The 27200-nt window shown below is 39.8% G+C and overlaps 1 protein-coding gene across 1 annotated transcript in view; it reads right to left on the reverse strand.

Annotated features, from left to right (window-relative positions):
* Window positions 1-2997: 2997 nt before the first annotated feature.
* The window catches only part of sf3a1 (splicing factor 3a subunit 1), a 28166-nt gene continuing 3963 nt past the window's right edge, over window positions 2998-27200 (reverse strand). Inside the window, exons 2-16 of the mRNA XM_033043320.1 lie at window positions 25938-26050; window positions 25655-25844; window positions 21979-22236; window positions 21617-21691; window positions 20417-20567; window positions 19616-19812; window positions 18481-18598; window positions 16714-16899; window positions 15246-15367; window positions 13355-13588; window positions 11945-12149; window positions 8093-8241; window positions 7216-7317; window positions 4743-4814; window positions 2998-3703 (exon numbers count right to left, since the gene is read on the reverse strand). Coding sequence (XP_032899211.1) covers window positions 3602-3703; window positions 4743-4814; window positions 7216-7317; window positions 8093-8241; window positions 11945-12149; window positions 13355-13588; window positions 15246-15367; window positions 16714-16899; window positions 18481-18598; window positions 19616-19812; window positions 20417-20567; window positions 21617-21691; window positions 21979-22236; window positions 25655-25844; window positions 25938-26050 — 2274 coding nt within the window. The 3' untranslated portion in view covers window positions 2998-3601. The remainder of the gene's footprint in view (window positions 3704-4742; window positions 4815-7215; window positions 7318-8092; window positions 8242-11944; window positions 12150-13354; window positions 13589-15245; window positions 15368-16713; window positions 16900-18480; window positions 18599-19615; window positions 19813-20416; window positions 20568-21616; window positions 21692-21978; window positions 22237-25654; window positions 25845-25937; window positions 26051-27200) is intronic.

Raw genomic sequence — 27200 nt, forward strand, 5'->3', positions numbered from 1 at the left:
AGTAAACACTGCCCAGTCCATCATCGGCTCTGACCTTCCTTCCATCGAGGGGATTTATCGCAGTCGCTGCCTCAAAAAGGCTGGCAGTATCATCAAAAACCCACATCATCCTGGCCACACACTGATCTCCCTGCTACCTTCAAGTAGAAGGTACAGGAGCCTGAAGACTGCAACAACCAGTTTCAGAAATAGCTACTTCCCCACAGCCATCAGGTTATTAAACCTGGCTCGGACAAAACTCTGATTATTAATAACCCATTATCTGTTATTTGCACTTGATCAGTTTATTTATTCATGTGTGTATATTTTTATTATGGTATATGGACACACTGATCTGTTTTGTAGTAAATGCCTACTATGTTCTGTGTGCTGAAGCAAAGCAAGAATTTCATTGTCCTATTAGGGACGCATGACAATAAACTCACTTGAACTTGAGGTGTCTTTAATTGCCTCCTTAATGCAGGTATAAGAGAGCTCTCAGCATCTAGTCTTTCCATCACCTTTGGAAACTTATTACTGTTTGTCAACATGAGGACCAAAGTTGTGCCAATGAAAGTCAAATAAGCCATTATGAGACTGAGAAACAAGAATAAAACTGTTGGAGACATCAGCCAAACCTTCGGCTGACCAAAATCAACTGTTTGGAACATCATTAAGAAGAAAGAGAGCACTGGTGAATTTACAAATCACAAAGGGACTGGCAGGCCAAGGAAGACCTCCACAGCTGATGACAGAAGAATTATCTCTATAATAAAAAGCCCCACACACATGTCCGACAGATCAGAAACACTCTTCAGGAGTCAGATGTGGATTTGTCAATGACTTGTCCGCAGAAGACATGAACAGAAATGTTCTATGTTTCTATTGGGGAGAAGGCAGTCACGGGTTATTGATTGGGGACGATCAGCCATGATCACAATGAATGGCGGTGCTGGCTCGAAGGGCCTCCTCCTGCAGCTATTTTCTGTTTCTAAATACAGAGGCTACACTGCAATATGCAAACCACTGGTTCGCTGCAAAAATAGGATGGCCAGGTTAGTTTGCCAAGAAGTACTTAAAAGAGCAACCACAGTTCTGGAAAAAGGTTTTATGGACAGATGAGATGAAGATTAACTTATATCAGTGTGATGGCAAGAGCAAAGTATGGAGGAGAGAAGGAACTGACCAAGATCCAAAGCATACCGCCCCCTCTGTGAAACTGTGGTGGGGGTGTTATGGACTGGGCATGTATGGCTGCTGAAGGTACTGACTCACCTATCTTCATTGATGATACAACTGCTGATGCTAGTAGCATAATGAATACTGAAGTGTATAAACACATCCTATCTGCTCAGGTTCAAACAAATGCCTCAAAACTCATTGGCCGGCAGTTCATACTACAGCAAGACAATGATCCTAAACATACTGCTAAAGCAGATTTTGATAGCTAAAAAATGGTCAATTCTTGAGTGGCCAAGTCAATCACCCAATCTGAACTCAATTGAGCATGCCTTTTTTATTCTGAAGAGAAAATGGAAGGGGACTAGCCACCAAATCATGCATAAGCAAAAGATGGCCTGGCAGAGCATCACCAGAGAAGACATGTCCATGAATTGCAGACTTCAAGCGGTCATTGCATGCAAAGGATATGCAACAAAATACTAAACATGACTACTTTCATTTACATGACATTGCTGTGTCCCAAACATTATGGTGCCCTGAAATGGGGGGGGGGGGGGGACTATGTATAAACACTGCTGTAATTTCTACATGGTGAAACCAAAATGTATAAAAATGGCCTTTATTAAAATCTGACAATGTGCACTTTAACCACGTGATTTTTTTTCTATTACAAATCTCAAATTGTGGAGGCAAATATATAAATGATGAGTCTTGGGCCCAAACATTATGGAGGACACTGTATGCATGGATTGCGGAACAGCTCTATTAATAGCTGGCACTGACTGTTATGGAGTATAGAAATATGGTCAGAGGATATATGGTTATAGTAAGAACCTTCAAACCATTTCCCTTGAATGTATTAAAACTCAAAGGAGCGATGGTTACACCTTATGAAGTCGAAACCTATGTAAACAAAGACTCCTCTATTGGAACAACAATTGTACATAAGTGGGAATGGGCTAAAAATTAAATCACCATAAAAACAGGCCCTTCAGTCCAACTTGCCTATGCTAACCAAGATAACCCATCTACACTAGTCTCACCTGCTGCATCTGGCCCATATCTCTCTTAACCTTTCCTGTCCATGGACCTGTCCATTTTAGTATGGACAATGATGACAAGTGGAATCTTTTGTATTGCTACGTGTGAAAAGTCAAAACTACATAAATTCACGAATGAGGGACGGCTGTATTGTATTTTATATTGATCTAATACAATTGGTAGTTGAAGCTATTATGTGGTACAAAGGAGGACTGGAATACACTTAATAATTTCACCCCTTCTGTAGTTTAAGGTAATTGATGTAGTTTAAAATTAAAACTTTGTGTATAAAGAGAGAAAGCTATTCACACTTAAGTATTACACAAGAGACATAATCAAATGGCCACTGAACATTATATATATATCCAGTATTAAAACACATTTATACTCCCTGGCTTTTGACCATGCATGAGACTTTGCTCCTGCTTGTAGTGTTTTTTAATATTTCTTTATTCTGAATATCTTTACTTACTCCATCTTTTAACTGTTATTATTGGTGTGTATTAACTTTTTTGTCAATGATTAGTGATGTACAGCACTTTGTTGCAACTATGTTTGTTTTTAAAGTGCTCTATAAATAAAATTATTATTATTATTATTATTATATTTGTCTGAAGAAGGGTTTCGGCCCGAAACGTTGCCTATTTCCTTCGCTCCATAGATGCTGTCGCACCCGCTGAGTTTCTCCAGCACTTTTGTCTACATTATATATATTTAATTGATCATGCAAGGGCATAAACAAAACTAATTAAAACAATTAACAATGGCAGAATAAGGGAGTACAGAACTAAAAGATGATTTTATGATGACAGAAATTTCATTTTCAAATTTAAAAGGTGGAAGCTTTAGTGAGAATGTAAGGAACAAAGGCTCCACAAATATTCCACAATGGAAGGGCATTAGGATCACAGGATGAATGAGTACAGCAAAGACAAATATTTTTTTTAATTGTAATTTTCACAAATTATAATCCAGTCACGAGAACTGATATATTTTATTAAAAATATTCAGAGCTAAACACCACACAATAATCCAACATAGGAGCAGGAACGATAAACTTAGCCAAGTAGGCTTTTGTGCACGGAGTTCCACCAAAAGTGAAAAAGAAACTTTAGTTTGATCGCCACATTTTTTCAAACCTTCTGATCATATTATAGTGAATATACTACTGATCACAAAGTATAATATTGAAGAAACTACTTGTAACATAACATTTAGAATTAACTTTTTTTTAAAAACGAATTATTTATTATTGCTGCTATAGGTTCATTTTCTAAACAGAGAAGCTGCATCTGAATTGCATATTAAATGAGTTAACATTTTAATCCTCTGTAGTTTAAGAATGGATAGCTTTGATTCACATTTCCATAGAAAGACGGTGATAATTTGAAGCAACACGCTACTTCTTTCGACCTCCGCGTTCTTTTAGGGCAAGGTGGATAACTGAGCCACTGGTCACATTGTAGTAGGCCAGAGAGTTAGAATCTTTAATAAAGATGCCCTAGAACAAAAATGGAGTTAGAGTTTAAACAGAGTTCAGCAAATTGGAAATGTATATTAAAAAACTGCAGATAATATAAAGATGAAATGAAGACACAAAATACAGGAAACACTCAACAAATCATGCTGCATACATGGAATCACTTAATATTTCAAGATCTCTGTGTTTCCAACATTTTCTGTTCAATTGAAATTAAGTAACCTTACCAACTAGGAGGATAGATTATTTATAATCTTCTGATGAATGCTCTTAATAGCAATACAAAGCATTATTTCCATGATTCAAACCAGAATGAAAAGCAATGGTAACATTGAAAAACTGATTATTTTTAAGAATGTAAAATAACATAAAAGTCTTAACCTTCTGCAGAGAAAGTCAAGTGCATATCATACGACATTATGAACCAATTAAATAATTTCTTACATGTTAACAGTTAGGTTTTTATTGTACATTGCCCAAAGACCAAGAATTACTGATGCTAACTACCTAACCACAGCTGGATCTACGTGATTATCACTTACTGCTGACATCAATCAAAGGTTGCTCACAAAGATCTAGAAATCATTGTGGGTAGATTTGCTATCGTTGCTGATAACTTTATCTGAACTCAGCTGTGGAGGACCCATGATGCCAGGCAACATTCATTTCATTGATCAGTATAAAGAAATCTCACAATCAAGAAACTCTTGAATTTTGAACAGAGTGAAACTGATTTTAATTTTGTTTTGTGATTCATAACATGTACAATGAATATAAGCAATTAGAAAATAAAATGAACATTTTAATAACTGAAAAAGATGCAGTTAAACTCCAATCAATAAATTAGCTTTTCAGTAATAGAGATGTTGTGCAGCTTGCATAACTCATGTACCTCCATTTAACAGGCCAATTTATTTTGATAATTTTTAAGTGAGAACGGTTTGCACATTTGATATTCTCATCATCGATTGCAACACCTGTTTTCATGTTCAGCTGAACTAATGCAGAATCCAGAGGTTGCAAGTAGGCTGACAGTCAAACAACACCGTGCAATACCTACCTCATACTGAAGCTTCTGTTTACCAGCGGGCATTCCTGTAGCCTCGTGGATTTTCACCTTGACAACAGACACCTGAAAAATGCAAAAAGTAAAATAAAATTATATGCATTTCAGAACTTGCAGTTACAAGTACAGTTTTGGTCTCCTAATTTGAGGAAGGACATCCTTGTGATTGTGGCAGTGCAGCGTAGGTTCATAAGATTGATTCCTGGGATGGTGGAACTGTCATACGAGGAAAGATTGAAAAGACTAGGCTTGTATTCACTGGAGTTTAGAAGGATGAGGGGTTTTCTTATAGAAACATATAAAATTATAAAAGAACTGGACAAGCTAGATGCAGGAAAAATGTTCCCAATGTTGGGCGAGTCCAGAACCAGGGGCAACAGTCTTAGAATAAAGGGGAGGCCATTTAAGACTGAGGTGAGAAAAAACGTTTTCACCCAGAGAGTTGTGAATTTGTGAAATTCCCTGCCACAGAGGACAGTGGAGGCCAAATCACTGGATGGATTTAAGAGAGAGTTAGATAGAGCTCTCGGGGCTAGTGGAATCAAGGGATATGGGGAGAAGGCAGGCACGGGTTATTGATTGGGGATGATCAGCCATGATCACAATGAATGGCGGTGCTGGCTCGAAGGGTCAAATGGCCTCCTCCTGCACCTATTTTCTATGTTTCTATGTTAAAACAAAATACTGCAACCTCATATTGATGAAATCTTTATTTGGAAAAATGACACACAATCCTAGGAGAGTTTGGCAAGAAACTCCTTTATCTGTAAAATGTACAGCCTGACGAACAGTTCAATTTGTACGTGGCAAGCAGACTGCAGTCTCCGTTCACCATGCCTCTTGCTACAAGCTGGTCTTGAATGGTACTTCCATCTTTACATAGGAAATTTCCATAGGCCGAGCCACACAGCAGAAGAATTCTAGCCGAGCTGCATCTTCAGAACGGGAACGCGGCCGGAGGCCTTTAACGAGGCGCCACGGTCTCGATGCCTCCCGGATGGCCGCAGGGAAGCCGAGGCTGGAGCCTCGCGGGTCGGTGGAGCCCGCGGCGGACAGGGCCTGGGTTGGCGGAGCCCGCGTCTGGGGTCTGGGTCGGCGCCATAGAGGCCTCAGGAGGGGACCTGGCAGCGACTGGAGAGGTTGGTGTGGCAGTCGATGATGGCGCCGATTGACGGACCATGCAGAGTGAAGAAGCCGCTGTGGGGGGATCGCCGTGAGGGGCGGGAAAGAAGAACCCGGCGTGAGGGACTGCCATGAGGCAGTGGTACAATCAATGGATGACCTGGTGGGGGGGTCCGCCGTGAAGGAAGGGGAAGAACAATGGACAAAGGAGGACCCAGCATGGGAGGACCACCTTGAGCGAGAGGGAAGAACAATGGAGGAACCAGCGTGGGGAGGGGAAGGGGGGAAGAACAAAGGTAGACGTGCTGCAGAATACTGTGTAACTTTGTAAGTGCTTTTTATGTAACGACTTGCATACCTTGTGTTTGCAAGCAAAGAATTTCACTGTGACTTGTTACATGTGACAATAAAGCACTCATTCATTAATGATTGGCATCTGCTGTTGTACTCCATAAGGAGCAAAGTTATTGCTTTACTGAATACTGAACCAAAATTATTGCTTTAGAGAAAAGTTGTGCCCCATCGAAATCAAGTTCCCCTGAACTTGGTAGTACATGAAGAATGGACATATTTGAGATAGCTAGATAAGATGAGATTGGATTTGGATGACGAGGTGGAGATTTAGGTTTGTTATTGTTCGGTGTACCGAGCTACAGTGAAAAAGCATGGTTTTGCACGCTATCCAATCAAATCAGATAATACTATATATAAATATAATCAGCGCAAACTGAAGAAAATAGAAGCACCCACAGGGTGCCTCACGCGCCTAGAAGGCTCCCACACGGCGCTGCGGCCTACGGTGAAGCCGGTGCAGTGCGCAGTGGGAGTCCCTGGAGGATGGGCAGAGGTCAGGTCAGGTCAAGGACGAGTCGGAACCTCGAGGTCAAGTCGGGACGAGGATGAGGTCGAGTCGGAGCGGGGACAGAGTCGGTACGTGGTGGACGGGTTAAGTCGCCGAGAACAAAGGGGGACTCGGTGTGTAGGACCGCCATGAACTAAGGGGCACCCGGTGGGGGTATGTTGAAGGGATGGGTACTTTTTATAACTTTGTAACCGACTTTTTTGTGTACTTTGTATGCAAAATCAGAACATTTCACTGTACCTAGCTAGGTACAAGTGACAATAAAGTATCATGATCATCAAGTACAATAGGTAGAGTCAAGGGAAAGATACAGAGCACAGAATATAGTTCTCGCCATTGTAGTGAAGCATTGTAGCTAATCAGGCTTATGGATGGCAATACATAAAACCAAGAGGTGGTAATCTCAAAGTTTTCGTTATTGTTTCAAATATTATAACCTATATAACAGTCAATTCATTTCACATTTCCAAAATGAATACATACCTGATCTGTAAGAGGGAGTGTGAAAACAAGGACCTGGCCATTCAGCTTCCATTCCGACTTATCCTGCATGTTAGGTACCTGTATCTTGACTGTGACTGGGCCCTGAAAGAAAAACAAGGGGGCACATTAGGAGTTACAACCAATTTTTTAAAGATAAAAATTGACATTGTATGCATCACAAACAGAGTTACTTTCTGAAATAGATGTGTCACATCCCTACAATTTTTTCAACTGATTTAAAATGGTAACAACACCAATGGTTGTATAAAGTGATCTCCAACAGGTTTGATGAAACAGAAAATTTTTGATTCGGCAATTTACTTATTAGACATTTTGACAATTTATATGGTGCAATAATGGTCCAAAATCAAACAAAAGTATTATTGCGCTAAAATGGTAATACACTGAATTCCCTCATTTTGGACTGTACAGTTCCATCACTTTTTATTAAAACTAAGGTAAATTAAACTAATTTAGATATGATCAGTCCAACACCTCTCTGTATCCAGGTATTGCACGTTCTATATGTAAACAGAATGCACATAGCAAGAAAAATAGCTGGAAATTTAGTGTAATTGTTATTAACTATCGCTCATTTCAATTAACAAAAACATGTGGAGTACAATTATCAAAAGGGAGGAGACAACCCCCCTTCCAAATATTGGGTTAAAAATAATATTTAACCGACCACCATCAAATCTAGCGCTATTCCTCAAAAATTAGTTAATAAATTAAGTGACATTTTCAAATACATAACACGTACATGATTGTCAATAGATACATTTAAACAGAACAGACCAAGCAACGGGCATTATGAATGTAAGACAAATAACATTAATGTCAAGTTTAAGGACATTGGTTCCTCGAGGACACATACCTTGCTTCTTCGTAGAAATTCTTCCTCTGGGATAAGATTATCCTCGCTTTTCATCTTCTTCGTTGCTGGTTCATCATCTAGTGGAGGAGGGGGTCGTGGAAGTGAAGAAGGCATTGGGGCAGGAATGGCTGGAGGTGCAGGTACAAAGGCTGGACATCCAAGCAGAAAGAAATTCCTATTAGAACTTCAAAATTGTTACTTTTAACCACAATTCCTTTTCTATTGTTTGCTTTAAAAAAAAAAATCAAAATCAAATTACATCTTTCATAAACTCAAGGAGCAGAATTAGGCCAATCGGCCCATCAAGACTGAGCTGCCATTCGAACATGGCTGATCTATCTTTCCCTCACAACCCTATTCACCTGCCTTTGCTCCATAACCCCCGACACCCTTACTGATCAAGAAACTGTCAATCTCTGCCTTAAATCTATCCATTGACGGCCTCCACAGCCCTCTTTTTTTAAAGTTTAGTTTAGAGGTACAGTGCGGAAACTGGCCCTTCAGCCCACCAGGTCCGCGCCGACCAGCGATCCCCGCACATTAACACTATTCTACACCCACTAGGGACAATTTTGTTTTACATTTACCAAGCCAATTAACCCACAAACCTGTGCGTCTTTGGAGTGTGGGAGGAAACTGAAGATCTCGGAGAAAACCGACGCAGGTCACGGGGAGAACATACAAACTCCGTACAGACAGCACCCGTAGTCGGGATCGAACCGTGGTCTCCGGCCCTGCATTCGCTGTAAAGCAGCAAATCTCCCGCTGCGCCACTGTGACCCGTGGCAAAGATATCCACAGATTCACCACCCTCTGACTAAAGAAATTCCTCCTCATCTCCTTCCTAAAAGAACGTCCTTCAATTCTGAAACTATGACCTTTCTAAAGATATGTCCTTTTATTCTAAGGCTATGGCCTCTGGACCTAGGCTCTCCCACTAGTGGAAACATCTTCTCCACATTCACTCTATCCAGACATTTCACTATTCGGTATGTTTCATTGACCCCCCCTCCCCCCCTTCAAAACTCCAGCGAGTACAGGCCCAGTGCCATCAAACACTCATCATATGTTAAGCCAATCATTCCTGGGATCATTCTCGTAAACCTCCTCTGGACCCTCTCCAACGCCAGCACATCCTTCCTCAGGTAGGAAGCCCAAAACAGCTCGTCATACTCCAAATTATAAAATCTCAGCATTACATCGCTGTTTCTCTAGCCCTCTTGAAATAAATGGTAGCATTGTATTTGCCTTCCTTACTACCGATTCGACTTGCAAATTATTTTTTTGGGAATCCCACACTAGCACTCCCAAGACCCTTTACACCTCCAATTTCTTAATTCTCACCCCATTTAGAAAATAGTCTATGCCTTTGATTCCTACTCCCAAAATACATGACTCCACATATTGCTATGTTGTTTTCCATCTGCCACTTCTCAGCCTATTCTCCCAACCTGTCCAAGTCCTTCTGCAGAATCCCTGCTTTCTCTACACTACCTGCCCCTCCACTTATCTTCAAATCATCTGCAAAATTGGCCACAAAAGTTTTCTTATCCAATTCATTGATATACACTGTGAAGAGTAGCAGCCCCAGCACCGACCACTGCAGAACACCACTAGTCACCGGCAGCCAACCAGAAAAAGCCCCCTATATTGCTACTCTTTGCCTTCTTCCATCCAGCTAACCTGCTATCCATGCCAGTATCCTCCCTCTGATACCATGGGCTTTCATCTTCTTTAGCAGTGTCACGTGCGGTATCAAATGACTTCTGAAAATCCAGGTAAACCACATCCACTGACTCTCCTTTGTTTATCCTGCTATTTACTTCCTCAAAGAATTCCAACTGGTTTGTCAGGCAAGATCTTCCTTTCACAAAACACTGTTTACTTCAGCCTATTCTATCGTGTGTTTCTAAGTACTCGGAAACCTCATCTTTTATAATGGAGTCTAAACTCTTACTGACCACTGAAGTCAGACAAACAGGCTATAGTTTCCACTCTTCTGCCTCACTCCTTTTTCTTGAACAGCAGTGTAATATTTGCAATTATCCAATAGTCTGGAACCACCCGACTCTAGTGATTCTTGAATGATCATAACTAATGCCTCCTCAATCTCTAAAGCCACCTCTTTCAGAAGTCCATCCGGTCCAGGTGACTTATTCACCTTCAGACATTTCAGATTCCCAAGTACCTTCTCTGTAGTGATAGTTATTGCACTAACTTCCACCCCCTGAATTTCCGGCACGTTGCTGGTGTGGTTCATAGTGCTAACTGATGCAAAAAATCGTATTCAATTCATCTGCCATTTCGCTATTCCCCATTATCACTTCTCCAGCATAATTTTCTAGTGGTCCAATGCCTACTCTTGCCTCTTTCTTACTCTTTAAATATCTGAAAAAACTTTTGTTATCCTCTTTTATATTATTGGCTAGCTTACTTTCGTATTTCATCCTCTCACTTCATATTGCCTTTTTAATTTTTATAAAAGCTTCCCAATCCTCCAGATTCCCACTAATCTTTGCAATGTTATATGCCTTTTCTTTGAGTTTTATGCTGTAATTGACATTGCCTCATTCTCCCGTTAGAATCATTCTTCCTCATTGAAATAAAAAGGTCCTGCATCTTCCAAATTATTCCCAGAAAATCCTGCCATTGCTGTTCCACCGTTATCCCAGCTAGGGTCCCTTTCCAATCAACTTTAGCCAGCTCCTCCCTCATGCCTCTGTAGGTCACTTTGCTCAACAGCAATACCGACACATCCGATTTCTAACAGCACTTTAAGCTCATCCACTTTATTCCATAAACAAATTCAAATGCATTCAAATAATTCCGTATTCACCACCCCTCTTCTCACATTGGTCCCGACTTTACCTGACCTCAGCCTCTTATCCTTTCTTAAACTTCCTGTCCTATTACTTCTGGAGACTTCCGTAACCTCTCCTGCACTCTCGTTCCCTTTAACTTCATCTGTACATTTCCAATTTGTTGGTCCCACCACCCCACTATCATAACATATGCAATTGGAATTTATTTTTAAGCCCACTGCCGAGGGAGGCAGGAGAGTGCTGGAATCTTACGTTTGGCAACGGCTTGAGTTGGAGGACTACACCTCTTGTGGGGGCTACAGGTAGGGAACAGGTGCGTTGGGGGAGCAGACCCAACGGGTCTGCACTTGGTCTAGTACTTATTAAAACTCTGATCTTGTACGTGTGTATATTGGTGTATGTGGTTGTCTTCACATCTTCGCAAAAACATTACGCGATAACGATAACGTTTTACACATTCTGATTCACATTTTTCCCCTCTAGGCAGAGACCACCTTCACTGAACTTTTTATGCTTTATTTCTCGACATTACTGATTAAAGTTTTTTTAAATCAAAAGACTTTGAAGAGAGCGCAGACGAGACAATCTAGCATTCCAATACTACGCTTGTACAAGCCTGGATAATATGATCAAGTCCCTGCTTCTAAACTTGCAAGTCAGACTGCTTTCCTATTCCCACCGCCATCCAACCACATTTTCCCCAACCATCCCTCTTTATACTATCCCCTATCTTAGAGCAGATGGAAAGATTTTTATTTCTTAAAAATAAAGAACCATTTGTATTAGTTAATTTCCCCTGTCATTGCTTAGGACCAAATAACCTCTTCCTATGTTCTTATGCCTTTCCAAAATTCTCAACAAGGATGCAATGAGACCGACAGATGTCAGATACACATCCAGCTGATATTATGAAGCTATCTCACATCCCATTTTGCAAGTCCTTGTAAAATAATCAGTTTTAAATTCATACTCATAAATTCCAAAATGGATTTAAACTGAAAGACTGTATTAATCTTTTAAATAGCTTTACCAGATGGCACCACCATGGATGGTCGGGTGGTCAAAACTTGCGGAGCTGAAGAAGACATTTGTACTACATTAATTCGTGGTCCAGGAATCATTCCTGGCATGGAAGCTGATAAAACAGGTCCTGGCGCTAAGCGAATAATAGGAGACATTGGTGGCCTGGGAATAACAGGCATCGATGACATAATGCTCCGCACAGGGGGTGGCATCTGAATAATTAAAAAAAACAAATCACAATTTTACTTTCACTAATAGTCCACAAAATAAAATACTTTAGCGTCAACTTTTCTCATTTTCAGCTTCCATTAAGAATTATGCTGTAGCAATTCTAATATTGTAGACAATAGACAATAGGTGCAGGAGTAGGCCATTCGGCCCTTCGAGACTATATATTTGGACTATAAATAATAATATACTGAATGAAAAATAAGCACGACCACTACAACAGCATCCAAAGTACATTTGGTTGCTCTTATAACATTGCACCAACTAATCTCAATTTTGATTTTGCTCAATGTGGTCACATAAGATCAGCTTACATAGCGATGCAAATCTAATATCCAGCTGTGTTATTGAAGACAAATTATTTAATTTCAATGTATAAGAAATGTAGAAGTCACAGTGCCCTCCATAATGTTTGGGACAAAGACCCATCATTTCAGCTTCAGCTTCAGATTCAAACTTTATTGTCATTGTGCAGTGTACAGTACAGTGTACAGTACAGTGCCCTCCATAATGTTTGGGACAGAACCATCATTTATTTATTTGCCTCTGTATTCCACAATTTGAGATTTGTAATAGGAATAAAATGCAGTCAGATTTTAATAAAGGCCATTTTTATACATTTTGGTTTCACCATATAGAAATTACAGGAGTACAGAGGTAAATAAATAAATGATGGTTCTGTCCCAAACATTATGAAGGGCACTGTATCTGGATAGAGGATTTTCATCAGCACATTTTGTGCTCTTGAGACTTATGTAGTGTTTAAAATAATATTTTCTCTTTAAGATAGGAAATACATGAATTGAGAACACTGTTTTAATGCGTCATTCTCATCATTTCCCTCCCCAATTACTGATAAAGGGAATGATTAACATTTAATTACAATGCATCATGTGGCATCTGTGGTATTAAAGTAAAAACATGGATAAGAATCAGGCCTTAGAAACCATAACAGGGCAGATGGAAAGGTATTATAGAACTATTTAATACAAAATTACCCATGATTAATTTAAAAAAACAGGGTTGTGGCTATTTTAATAGAAGTGCAACTCCCCACGATGCAGAGCAATTATATGATGGTGATGCAACAATGTTTTCCTCCACCTTCTTGTTGCTCACAATAAGAGCACCTCAACACAGCTGTAAACGCCATACAATCAATCATTCTCAAAATATTTGCCAAACTTACAGGTGGCCTGGGCAGTGATGTGATTGGAGGATTCATTGAAGAATTTGATGCAGATGAAAGAGATGGCAGTTGTAGTAATTCAGGTTTGCTGGGTCCAATTTTGTCCTTGGTATCGTCCTCGGGAACCAATCCTTTGGCCTTGTGGATTGCTTCAATCTGCTCCTGCAGTGTAATGTTAGCTTGCGCAGCCTGTTGTGTACGTGCCATGCTACCAGAATGCCCATCCCAAGTAACCTTTACCATAAGACAGAAGAAATACAAGCAAAGCTTAATGGCTTATTTATATGTTTTAAGGTTATAATCAAAAAAAGCACATCTACAAATTTTGCAAAATCACTTCTACGGATGTTTTATTATTAATGCAACATTTGTTGCATTAATATGTTGCATTAATTTAACCAGACAAACTGATATGGCTGTCTGCTTTGACCGGAGGCAATTAACAATTACTGTTTGATCTTCAAATGACTTCGTAGACTGAACAAACAAACTGTATATCTGTCAACAGCACTTCCCGTAGTTTAATTTCCGTTACACACTATTTGAAATACAATATGACTTTCCTACAATCTGGAAAAAGGTATTTAATTACAATATTTGTACTCATTTCCTTTACTATTTTTGTGAAAGAAAACACTTAAGTGCCAATTATATATTTTTGTGGAAATTATGCAAGGGAAAGATTGCATTATTATTTTGAAGCTACAGTACAGGTGCACAACCTTTTATCCGAAATTCCGGAAACCGGAAAGCTCCGAAAACCGGACATTTTTTTCCAGGATGTCGTCTGCACACCAAAGCTCGCGTTTGGCGCCAAACTTGACCCGAAATGACCCACGGTCAACCCAGGTCTGTACTACTGTAGCGGCTGCCTCCTCTCCGGAGACCGGGGAGACACTTAAACATCTGTAAATCATTGCTTAAATGTTAGTCAGTTAGTTTGGAGGGCTTTTATGTGGTGAAAGGGGGGGGGGGGTGAAGGGGGAAACTTTAATTCTTACTCCCCTACCTGGTCGGAGAGGCGCGGAGCGGGCAATGCCTTACCGGGTCGCCGTTCCGTAAGCTCCGAAGCGCTGTGGCCGCCGACTCCCAACATCGCGGAGCTGGGGCTGCGGGCGTCCGGCCGTGGGCGGCGCCGACCCCAGCAACTCTAACCCTGACTGCGCGGCGCTCCAAATCCAGCGCCGCCCGCGGCCGGACGCCCGCAGCCCCAGCTCCGTGATATTGGGAGTCGGTGGCCACAGCGCTCCGGAGCTTACCGCACGGCGACCCGGTAAGGCATTGCCCGCTCCCCGCTGGTATCCCAGCGCTGCACCGCCGCCAACTCCCAACATCGCGGAGCTGGGGCTGCGGGCGTCCGGCCGTGGGCCGCGCTGGATTTGGAGCGCCGCGGGGCCAGGGATCGATTTCGCCGGGGTCCGAGCTCCAACCGGCGCCGCCTGCGGCCGGACGCCCGCAGCCCCAGCTCCGTGATATTGGGAGTCGGTGGCCACAGCGCTCCGGAGCTTACAGCACGGCGACCCGGAAAGGCATTGCCCGCTCCCCGCCTCTCCGACCAGGTAGGGGACTAAGAATTAAAGGTTTCCCCTTCACCACAAAAGCCCTCCAAACTAACTGACTAACATTTAAGCAATGATTTACAATGATTCCCCGGTCTCCGTGGAAGCAGCCGCTCCAGACTTTCCAAGCTGCCCGCTACCTACCTAATCTACGCTAAAAATCTTCCATTCCGACATCCGAAAAATTCCGAAATCCGAGAAGTGTCTGGTCCCAAGGCTTTCGGATAAAAGGTTGTGCACCTGTACTAATATTCCATAGTAAACCTGCAACAAAATACAATTTGAGCAGTGACTAACCTATCTAAAATTTGCAAAGTAATGGGTGCACATACTTTTTCTTCTGGCTTCTGTATTTCCTCTTCACCAATCTTCTTTCCAATAGCGGTTTCTTCCACACCAAAGATATCAGTACGTCGTTCCGCCAGCTGCTTCAAGCTACTTTCAATGTCCAGACCTGTTATTAAAAATGGCTCGGATCAAAAGATAGTTGGATTACTCTTTCCCAATTTTAACTAATAATTGCTTATGGGATTGAAAGCTCAAAGAAAGGTGTCTCTGTGTTCCTGTAAGGGCAGTTCAGCAGTTAGTGGTACTACCTCAGTGGTAACCGACTTTGATTCTGATATTGAATGCTGTCTGTGTGGAGTGTGCATATTGCAACTGTGATTGTAAGTGTTAAGGCGTGCTAATAGTTTAAATTTCTTCTGTAAATTACCCCTGGGTGGTATTTGGCAAAAGAATCAAAAGGAGAGATGTGGGCACATGGGACAGAATAATTTTCAAGGTTACAAGAAAATAAGAGGATTATGACAAACCGAATAGCTCTACTTGGCGCTGGCGAGAAGGCAGGAACGGGGTACTGATTGTGGATAATCAGCCATGATCATATTGAATGGCGGTGCTGGCTCAAAGGGCCGAATGGCCTACTCCTGCACCTATTGTCTAAGTCTGCAATATCTCAATTGTCACATGGACCTAGGTACAGTGATATTCCTTTTTGGCATCCAATTCAGTAAAAATCTTAGTGTACATAGGCACAATCATACTTAAGTATAAGAGTGTAAGAATAGTAGTTTACACTACTTATGAAATATTGTTTACTTAATAAAATTAGCTTTTAAATATTAATGCATTAAAATATTAGTGTCAATTACTCCCATTAATTAATCAATAAAGCAAAATTGATATAATTGCAGGCTATACAGAATGCATGTTTCTATGCTGCCAATGACTGGCTTGGTTCAAAGCACAAGTAGTAACGTATGCCGAGGTAAAGAAAGTGCTGGAGGAACTCAGTGGATCAAGCAGCATCTGTGGATGGAGTGAATGAACAACTTTTCGGGTCAGGGCTCCACTTGAAACTCAAAATAAGAGTTGAAATTGTAGAACTACATTGGATTATTCAGCAAGATACACTATCATTGAGGATTAAATAAAAGTGCAAAGTTCCCATGAACCCAACAATTAGAGTTTGATATCTATAGTGATAGTGTGAGGTGGTTCAGACAGGACAAGACAAAAATTGACAAGGTGCCCACTAATAACCCTAGAAGCTATGTCTGCAGCATGACTAGCAGAAATTTTGATCAGTTTAATTGCGTGTGTTCGGGTGATTTGACAGCAACAAAAGGAGAAAATTGATTTTTATCCATGATTGCATATGTCCATTATTTTGTAACAGACTGGATAAGTAAACTTAACCACAAGCATGTAGGAAGGAAAGGACCCCCCCCACAGAAACTACAAATTCCTTTTCAATATTAACAAAGTACCCCCCACATCATAACGAACCCTACTTGCCTGGAGCATATACTTCATCTTCACTCTGCTTCTCTCTGATAGAGCGTTCACGCTGCTCAAGCCAACGTGGATCCAACAGCCCAATCCGCATGTGCTCTTGCATTTTGCTCGCTGGGATCTTTTCTCCAGTGATTGGAGAGATGAGATACTCGTCAGTTGCTGGTGTACCAGCCACTGGTTTCGAAGCTAGATGAATCAAAGGTAAGAAAACAAACACATTAATTCCAAATCCAACATACACAACTTAGTGAAATATACAGAAAAGGAAACTTAAATGAAAATACATGTCCACAATTAAATCATTTTTAAGAAAGGAAACCTGCCACTTGTGAATGTTCTGGCACACCTCTGACATCAATCCCACAAAACACAGTTGACCTGTAATGCTCTACCAGCATCTCCAGTACTGAGAACAACCATGTTTTTAAATGGTAGAAACTAAAGGGTAAAGACGTAAATGGTTTGTGTTTCTGATAGTGGTGGTTAGTTTCAGAAATATCGATTAACTTATTGGGAGATCACCCTCCTGTTCCCCCTATAGTGCCCTCATGCTTATCTTAGTATGCATTTATGCAATGGAAACCCTAGAAATAAATTAGGAGAGTGCAACATAACAGCTCAGAAGAAGTAGCCAAGATCAGAGCTGTCTGATGTAATAATCACTATTCATACATGTGTATATTTGGAATATTTTGCAATTCTTTCCTTGTTTCTAAATAAAAGTAGAAATTGGCTAAGTTGACAATATGAAGTGCGTTTACCTACACACACAGCACATATGGCATTCTCTATCAAAATTGGTGCATATGTTCAAAAGGGCAATTCCATGGCTATTCCTATGACTGGGATCCATTTTCCACGAAATACTGAGTTATGATGTCATCTTGAATTACTGCCTGAACTCATTATCTTCTGGTTCAAAATGAAATGGGACGATCAGCCATGATCACAATGAATGGCGGTGCTGGCTCAAAGGGCCGAATGGCCTCCTCCTGCACCTATTTTCTATGTTTCTATTGAAAGATTTATAAACCAAGATGAACAAGTGTTGTCTGTTCATACAAAATCTACCTTTCCTAGCTACAGCAACATGTTAATATCGAGAAAGACAGAAGTAGTAGCAGGAGAAAGTCACAACATTTTGGGGGGAAATTTCTGTACTAAAATAATTAAGATATAGATAATTAAAAAACATCAAACCAATTCAACTTATCTGTTTGGCTTGGTGCTGAAGTTTAGATTGTACAGTATAAATTAACTGCCAGCAAGTAATGATTTCTGGGTTTACAGATTCCTTCAGTGAATTTTGATATATCCCAGTGATCACCAATTTTCTTTTTTTTTTAAAATCTCATGATTCCAAAATCATTTGGATACAAAAAATATAAAATTACATGGCCACGGGAGAATTTGGTAGATGGGTAAATCAAGTTGGCAGAATTGTAAGGACTACATTGAATTATATGTTTAGAATCGAAACTCAAGTATACTCCAAATTAATTCAGAAAAATGGTTGGTTCTGTTACACAAATAAATTGTGTCCCATGTTCCCGTCCTTTAATTTCTACCAGGCTACCAGTCCATTCACATGATTATAACCATACCAGATGAATCAATACCCTTTAGACCATTACAACTTAAGCTTCCCTCCAGTCAATGTTTGCAAACTCACAGGTACACAAAAAAGCTGGAGAGACTCAGCGGGTGCAGCAGCATCTATGGAGCGAAGGAAATAGGCAACGTTTCGGGCGAAACCCTTCTTCTCACCTTTGGGATCATAGTCTTTCCTGATGATGACCTGATCTGGGGTAGGAGGAAGAGGTGGCGGCATTGGATTATCAGGAGGTGGTGGCACTTTCTGGCCTTCGTCTTCGTCATCTGATCCCTAACATAAAACATTTTATAGTTATAAAATTGTGAAAATATTTCATAGATCAAATATTTTCAATTTTCACCATTTAATATTCTCTCGCTAATCTGAAAGCTTACAGCATATCTCTATGAATTCCGAATCTAGACGACCCACACACTAGCAGCATTCCTTCCCCGATTGCTTCTGGGGAAATACATCCTACCTTTATCTAAACCAAGGGTTCCCAATCTGGAGTAAATTTGCCCCCAGGGAGTAAATTTAACCTTCCCAGGGGGTAAATATGTTGATTCTGGATTTGTACATATTTTTTCTCATTGACTGACTGTGTTTGGGGTTCTGGTATCTGTTGTTCATAAGTGAAATAACATTGTTATGTGCTATTAAAGTTGCCAGGGCTAAATGGGATGAAAAAGGTTGGGAACCCCTGATCTAAACGGAACTAAACTAAACTGAACAACAGACTATTAGGTATTCCACACACACAAAATGCGATGAGCTGTCTCATTCATTTAAATTCTGAGTGTGATTGTAAACAACAAAATAAATGACTCCAAGGAACCTTGCATCCTCCTTTAAGCCAACTCGCAAATAACAACGAAGAGATTACAAAATCAAATGGTTCCTGTCATTTGGTTGTTTGATGTCATTTGCAGAGTCAGTATGAATTCAAAAGTAGTTGATAAAAAATGTTCACCTGCGAGTAGAAGCAATCAATTTTGTAAATTTGAGTAAAGGAATTTGTGAACAAATACTTGGACCAAAAAAATGCTTACTTGCTTTGTATTTGAACTATTGTCCAAGTTTACTTACCCACTTAGTTTGTAACTAAGTTCGTATGTAACTAAATAAATTTCCATCGGCCATAATCAGATTTTCAACAATAAGCTCAGTTATTCCATAAGTACTGGTAGTCTCCAATACCGTTGGCTAACTTGCTAGCAAACCTTTCTTAGAGAATCAAACTGAACCAGAATATATTCAATCAAAGAAATTCTTTAACAATTAACAGGATCAATTTTACCAGTGTACCTCATCCATATCTTGTACTTGCGTATCTTGGTCTAACTGTGTTGGGGTATCTTCTGCTTTGTCATCAGATTCTTCCATTTCATCATCAGATTCAACTTCCATTTCAACCTCCTCACTCTCACCAAACTTCTCATATCTTTCCTGCATCAAAATACGAGCTCCAAGTTCTTCTGGGGTAGTTGGTGGAGGGAAATGCCCTTTAAGTAGAAGGGGTATTATTATGATACACATATTAAACAACAAAATATACTTGCTTGTTCCCAGAGGACCACAATATATTAAACAATATGTGTAGACTATAAGATCTTCTGTATTTATATAACACTGGATACATATTGTATCCTTAAAGGTGCAGAAAAAGGTTTGATTTTGTTTTGAAGGAACCAAGGCAAGAATTAAATGGACGGATGTGTTTTGGACAATAATCCATTTTAACTCTTAATTATATATAGGCTATACTGAATTTTAATATATCTGGCAAATTTCATACAATCTACGTAAATAAATAAATAATTCAGCGCAAGTTTTGATATCAATTTTCAAATCATCGCTGATGTCAAGAGCTTATATTCAAATTATTAAGGCAAACAAACCCAAATGTCTAGAATCTCATCATTATTTTTTCATTGATCTTTCAAACCAATTTAGCAGCAAATCAAGTTTAAACAAGGTGTGCGATTATAAGATGCCGGAAATACAGTGAATGTAAAGCAAAATTTGGATAAGTTTAGAAAAGTGCATATTTATTGGCCCTTAAATACAAAATAAAATGACAGCCTAAAGTACGGTATTAGTATTTACCTTGCTCATTTGGCTGGAAGTCAACAGTTTCGACCACCACAAAGTCATGCCAATCAATCTGTGCATAGGCTACTCTCTCCCTTTCCCGTTCTTCCTCTTCTTTCCTCCTTTCACGCTCCTGAAATTTGGCCCATTCCACTCGATATTTCACCTGCCATTAAAAAAGAACACAATACATGCACTATTGAAACACATGGCCTTCCATTCTAATGAAAATAAAATATTTTATTCCACAAAAAAATATTTCCTACATAAGACAGGTGGAGGGTATGCGTGTTTGGGAACTGCGAGATAGCGAAATGATGGGGCAGAGTATCTTTGCATTCAGGTAGAATGCTGGTCTAGTAAATGATAAATGGCTCTCATACATCCCCTGATGAAAGATTACTGCAAAGAGCTGAAACTCAACAGTAAGGCCTTCTGCCATGGCTAACTAATGCTAACTTCTGCTAACTAATCTTGCCATGGCCAGAACATGTAAAGAGCACTTCAGAAAATGTATTTTGATCCAGAAGTTGCAGCAGTCCTGATAATAAGGTAACGTTTAAGATGATTACAGATAATCGGAGATTAACTTTCTGTCCTCAAATAGATTATTACATGATCTCATTTGGATATTTTAGATTACAATTTAGATTAGGTTGATGGAGAGAAATTATTTCCACTGTTGAGAAAATCCTGAAAAAAGGAAAATTAGAAACTTTCAAATTAAAAGTTGTTTGCTTACAAGAAAAGCTAGGAAGTAATTATTTGCAGAACAGGTGGCAGAACTTGGAATATACATTCCAAAAACACCTGTTGAGTCTAGATCAAAACCAAACATATAAATAATATGAAACAAAGGTGGGTAGATGAAAATAAGATACAATTAATAGTGGTCTAAAGTGAATGCCAGAACAATGCTTGAGAGAACAAATGGCTCCTGTTGCTTTATTCCATTTCTGATTAAATGTAAAAGTGGTGTGTGCAGATGAGGAAAAGGCTTGGGAACCTCTGTCTGGGAATTCGACAAAAACTATTTTTCACACTTTTTGCATTAAGAAGTTTAAAAAAAAAGGAGCATTAATCCCCCAAAGGGTTTATGTTAAGATATTTTAGCTTACTATCGATTATAAATATTGTATGTTACAGATGCACCAAATATTAAAGCAAGCATTATGGTTTGTTAAATATCAGGCACGAAAAACACAAATATCTAACCTGATCCAAAACTTCTTTTGGGTTTTCTGCTTCCCTTTTCAATTTCAGAAGCAGTCCCTTTGGCGGTATTAAGATCTGTAAAAAGAACAAAAAATAACTCTGGCATTTCAGTTTAAGTCGGAAAAGTTACCTCACAGTCAAATACCCTAATCACCAATTCATTAACAAGCCTTTTCCAGCCTTCATCTTTGCTCCTACAGCATTTAATACTTTTGTCAAGAACAACTACATAAATATAAATACTTAGCTCTACACCCTTCAAGCTGCAACCATTGAATTTCAAATGAAATGATTCAGTACTGTGGCTTAGTTCATTGCAATTGGTTTTATTCACATATAATAAATTGCATTTTAACTTTTACCTTTGTATACTGCTCCACTAATTTGGTGAAATAGTTGAACAAACTGTGCTGGGGTCGCAGAAAGTCAAACTGATAGTTACGTTGTTCTTTCTGCATCAGCTGAGTCAAAAACTGACGACCATTTCTTGCAACAAATTGAGCAGTTAGCTTCACGACATCCAAATCAAAGGCTGAGATAGACGGGGGATCAGCAACAAATTCAAATTCAGGTGGGGGTTCCTTGGGGACAACAGTTTCCTGAATCACTTGAGCTTGTACCTGAGAGAAAACATATATCAGAATTTGTAAGATCACTAATATTTATAGAATAGAACAGTACAGAGCAGGAACAAGCACTTTGGCCCACAATATTTGTATCAAACCTACTACCAAGATATACTAATCTCATCCGCTTGCACATGATCCACATTTGTCCATTCCCCCCAACACCAGTAAATATTTCTTCACCCAAGTTTTTCATAAGCAAGGACTCCAGACAGATCCCACAGGACATCTCTAGTAACTTCCTGGACAATCTGTGTGACTGCCCATTTTCCTTGCTCTTTGCATCCCATGGCTGTTATTACGAATCAAATGAATAATGTTCCTTGGTTTCCACAAGCTTCAATTTTAGACAGGTCTGTCATAAGGAGCTTTATCAAATGCCTTTTAAGTTCATAGAAATATCATCCAACAATACACTTAACCACTGCAATCATCTATGTTAAAAAAATTGACATGCAAGATATACAGTGCCCTCCGTAATCTTTGGGACATTTATTTGCCTCTGTACTCCACAATTTGAGATTTGTAATAGAAAAAAATCACATGTGGTTAAAGTGCACATTGTCAGATTTTATTACATTTTATTTTTATACATTTTGGTTTTACCATGTAGAAATTACAGCTGTGTTTATACATAGTCCCCCCATTTCAGGGCACCATAATGTTTGGGACACATGGTTTCACAGGTGTTTGTAACTGTTCAGGTGTGTTTAATTGGCTCGTTAATGCAGATATAAGAGAGCTCTCGGCACCTAGTCTTTCCATCAACTTTGGAAACTTTTATTGCTGTTTATCAACATGAGGACCAAAGTTGTGCCAATGAAAGTCAAAGAAGCCAATATGAGACTGAGAAACAAGAATAACACTATTGGAGACATCAGCCAAACCTTCGGCTTACCAAAATCAACGGTTTGGAACATCATTAAGAAGAGAGCACTGGTGAGCTTACTAATCGCAAAGGGACTGGCAGGCCAAGGAAGACCTCCACAGCTGATGACAGAAGAATTCTTTCTATAATAAAGAAAAATTCCCAAATACCTGTCCAACAGATCAGAAACACTCTTCAGGAGTCAGGTGTGAATTTGTCAATGACCACTGTCCGCAGAAGACTTCATGAACAGAAATACAGAGGCTACACTGCAAGATACAAACCACTCCTTAGCCGCAAAAAATAGGATGGACAGGTTAGTTTGCCAAGAAGTACTTAAAAGAGCAACCACAGTTTTGGAAAAAGGTCGTGGACAGATGAGATGAAGGTTAACTTGTATCAGTGATGGCAAGAGCAAAGTATGGAGGAGAGAAGGAACTGCCCAAGATCAAAAGCATACCACCTCACCTGTGAAACACGGTGGTGGAGGTGTTATGGCTGTGGCATGTATGGCTGCTGAAGGTACTGGCTCACTTATCTTCATTGATGATACAACTGCTGATGGTAGTAGCATATGGCCTTTATTAAAATCTGACAATTTGCACTTTAACCACATGTGATTTTTTTCTATTACAAATCTCAAATTGTGGAGTACAGAGGCATATAAATAATTGATGGGTCTTTATCCCAAACATTATGGAGGGCACTGCAACCTCTAAAAATCTGCTGGATCTACATAACCAGCTGAAAATGTTCAACATGTTAACCCAGTCTATCCCAAGTTACAGATTATAGTAAATTCCTCACAAGAGACTAACCAGCCTATAAATCTTTGATTCTTCTCTCATGTTGCTTAAATAAAATAGTAACACGCTAAATTTTCCAATGGCAAGAAGTTTGAAAAATCAAATTTAGGGCATCAATGTTCTCTCACTCCTTTTAAAACCATGAACTGAAACCATTTTTCACTCCTTAATGCTATGATTTTTCCTGCATTAATTTTGCAAATCGCCATTCCCACAGTAATATTAATTTCCTTGGAAAGGCATCCTTCATTAAATATTGACATTATTGTTATTCAACATACCAGTCATTTTTCAAGACACCCATATTCTATCTGACTAAACGATTTTGCCCTAATACAACTTTTTACCTGCTGATTTTCGTATCCTTGCAAGTAATTTATCCATCTATTTATTCCTTCAGAGCAGAAAAGGCTCCGATACATGCCTGAACTTCCTGACAGACAGGAAGTAGCATGTGAGGCTGGGAAAGCACATCTCGGACTCGCAAACCCTCATCATAGGAGCACCGCAAGGCTGCATACTCTCCCCTCTCCTCTACACCAATAACTGCACTTCCACTGACTCCTCTGTCAAGCTTCTCAAGTTTGCGGACGACACAACCCTGATTGGGGACTAATCCAGGATGGGGAAGAATCTGCCTACAGACAGGAAGTGACACAGCTGGCGGCCTGGTGCCATCGCAACAACCTGGAGCTCAATGCTCTTAAGACAGTGGAATTGATAGTAGACTTTAGGAGAGCTCCCCCTCCCCTCACCATCAACACCACCACAGTCACATCTGTGGAGTCTTTTAAGTTCCTGGGAACCATCATCTCCAAGGACCTTAAGTGGGGGCCTACCATCGACTCCACAGTCAAAAAGGCACAACAGAGGATGTACTTCCTGCGGCAGCTGAGGAAGCACAATCTACCACAGGCAATGATGGTCCAATACTATACGGCCATCGTAGAGTCTGTCCTCACCTTCTCCAACATGGTCTGGTTTGGTTCAGCCACCAAGCATGACATCCGGAGGCTGCAGCGAATCTTAATCAGCTGAGAAGGTTTTTGGCTGCAACCTTCCCTCCATTGATGAATTGTATACTACAAGGGCCAGGAAGCGAGCGGGTAAGATCATCTCTGACCCCTCTCACCCTGGCCACAAACGCTTTGAATCACTTCCCTCTGGAAGGCGACTCCGGACTGTCAAAGCTGCCACAGCCAGACCTAAAGACTGCTTTTTTCCACGAGTAGTAGCTCTACTCAATAACCAAAAATCTGTAGCCTTCTTTTGCTCTGGTATTTTATTTAATTCAAATATTTAATCAATAATGTTTTATTATTAATGTTTTAATGTTTTATGTGTCATTCCTAACTGTCACTGTATGTCATTGTCACTTACGGGCGGAGCACCAAGACAAATTCCTTGTATGTGAATACTTGGCCAATAAACTTATTCATTCATTCATTCATTCATTCATTCAATGTACAATAATATCTCACTAATTTTCCAACATGACCTGATCTGATTATTTCAAACTAAAAATGTTCAAATCCTCCATAAATGGATGATTTAAAAGCCCATTAAAACTGCTCTGCTTTTACTACATGCATGTCTACTTTCTGCATTTATACATTTTAAACCTTCACACCAGCCATGGGGAGCTATCTGACTACTGTTGTCTTTGTTTAATGTATCTTAATTTTTAACCCGTTAAATAGGAAGTTGTACATCTTCCTCTTGCAGTGAAATTACTTACTTTCTGTGGCAGCTGCTGCTGTTGCATAACCTTTGGAATAGCAGCTGAAGGCTCTTGGCCTTTTCCCTCCTTGAACTCATTAACTTTATGTCGGTAATATGCATGATAAGGATCATTTGGATTCAAGAAGTTAAACTTGGAATTGTTGATTTCATTCTGACGAATACGGGCTTCAAATTCAGGGCCATTTCTAATCAATACAAAATAATATACACATTTAAACTTGGACCATCACTGTACGACAGTAAACACACGTTCACATTTGACTCAGTGTAGTGCCTACCTGGCTACAAAACTAGCAGTTTTGTCAACAATGTTCCTGACCTCAGGAGGAGGGTAGATAATGCCAACAATGGGTTTGGAAGATAAGGTTTCTTCTTTTGGTTCTTCTGGTACCTGTAAAATAAAGATATGCAAGACATACATTATATGTTAAAACATAAATCTTTTTACTAACCCAGGTACTTGTGTGGCAATGAATGAATGAATGTCACAGTGAAATTATTTGCTTGCATACCCAAGGTATGCAAATAGTCACCACATAAAAGACGGTAACTAAGTTACAAAGTTTCCCACGCTGGGTCCTCCTTTGTACTCCCCCTTCCCCTTTACCCCCCCCCCCCCCCCCCCACCACCGCGGTGATCCACCTTCATCAGCCTTATGTCCCTCCCAGCCCAACTGTTCCAGTAAGTAAGATTTGATGTAACCTCGGCTTCAACTACACTTTCCAACCTGCTTTCCATAATCATCGACCATCCAAAGTAAAACAAAATTGCACAACTCAACCTTGATAAGATCCATTTAACAATAGAGTATTTATTGATCCAATCCTACCAAGGTCCTTGCCTTCATCTTATTCTGCACCATTAATAGCTTCAATTTCCAACTTCCCAACTACATTTTCCAATCTACCTCTTTCTTGTCAACCCCATCTCAAATAAGCCATTTCATAACAAGACCACAACTCTCAACTACTTTGATTCCTTCATCTGTATTTCAAAAGCCATTCTCCTCCTCTAACCATTCTAATAATGCCACTTCTTGTATCAATGTTTGGATCTCTTTCTTTTACTTCAAATGTTGATTCCTCTCCATTGTGTCCATTTCATCTTTCTTCCTTCACCTTTTCCATACCTTCAGCCACATAGACACCTTTCTCCATATGTTGTAATAGCTTCACGTTCATCATTTCATCTTTTATCAATTCCATCAATTTACAGCGCAAGGCTACGACATTTTACACTAAGGGACATACGGTACTACAGATGCTAAATTCCTCAGCAGTACATGAAGTGCGTTGTTTCAGATCAGGATCCTTCTTCAGACTTAAATATTTTAGGTTGGGACCCTTTTTCAGTCTAAGTCTAGAGGAATGTCACGATCCAAAACGTTGCCTATCCAATCCCTCCACAGATGCTGCCTGACCCGCAGATTTGTGTCTTTTGTGCATTTTGTGTCAATATTTGGAATAAACCAGCACCTGCAGTTCCTTTTTATTACACAGAAAATAATTGTTGTTCCATCTTATCAATGATGGTTTGTGTG

The sequence above is a fragment of the Amblyraja radiata genome, chromosome 25 (genome assembly GCF_010909765.2).
Source record: "Amblyraja radiata isolate CabotCenter1 chromosome 25, sAmbRad1.1.pri, whole genome shotgun sequence".
Lineage (NCBI taxonomy): Eukaryota > Metazoa > Chordata > Chondrichthyes > Rajiformes > Rajidae > Amblyraja > Amblyraja radiata.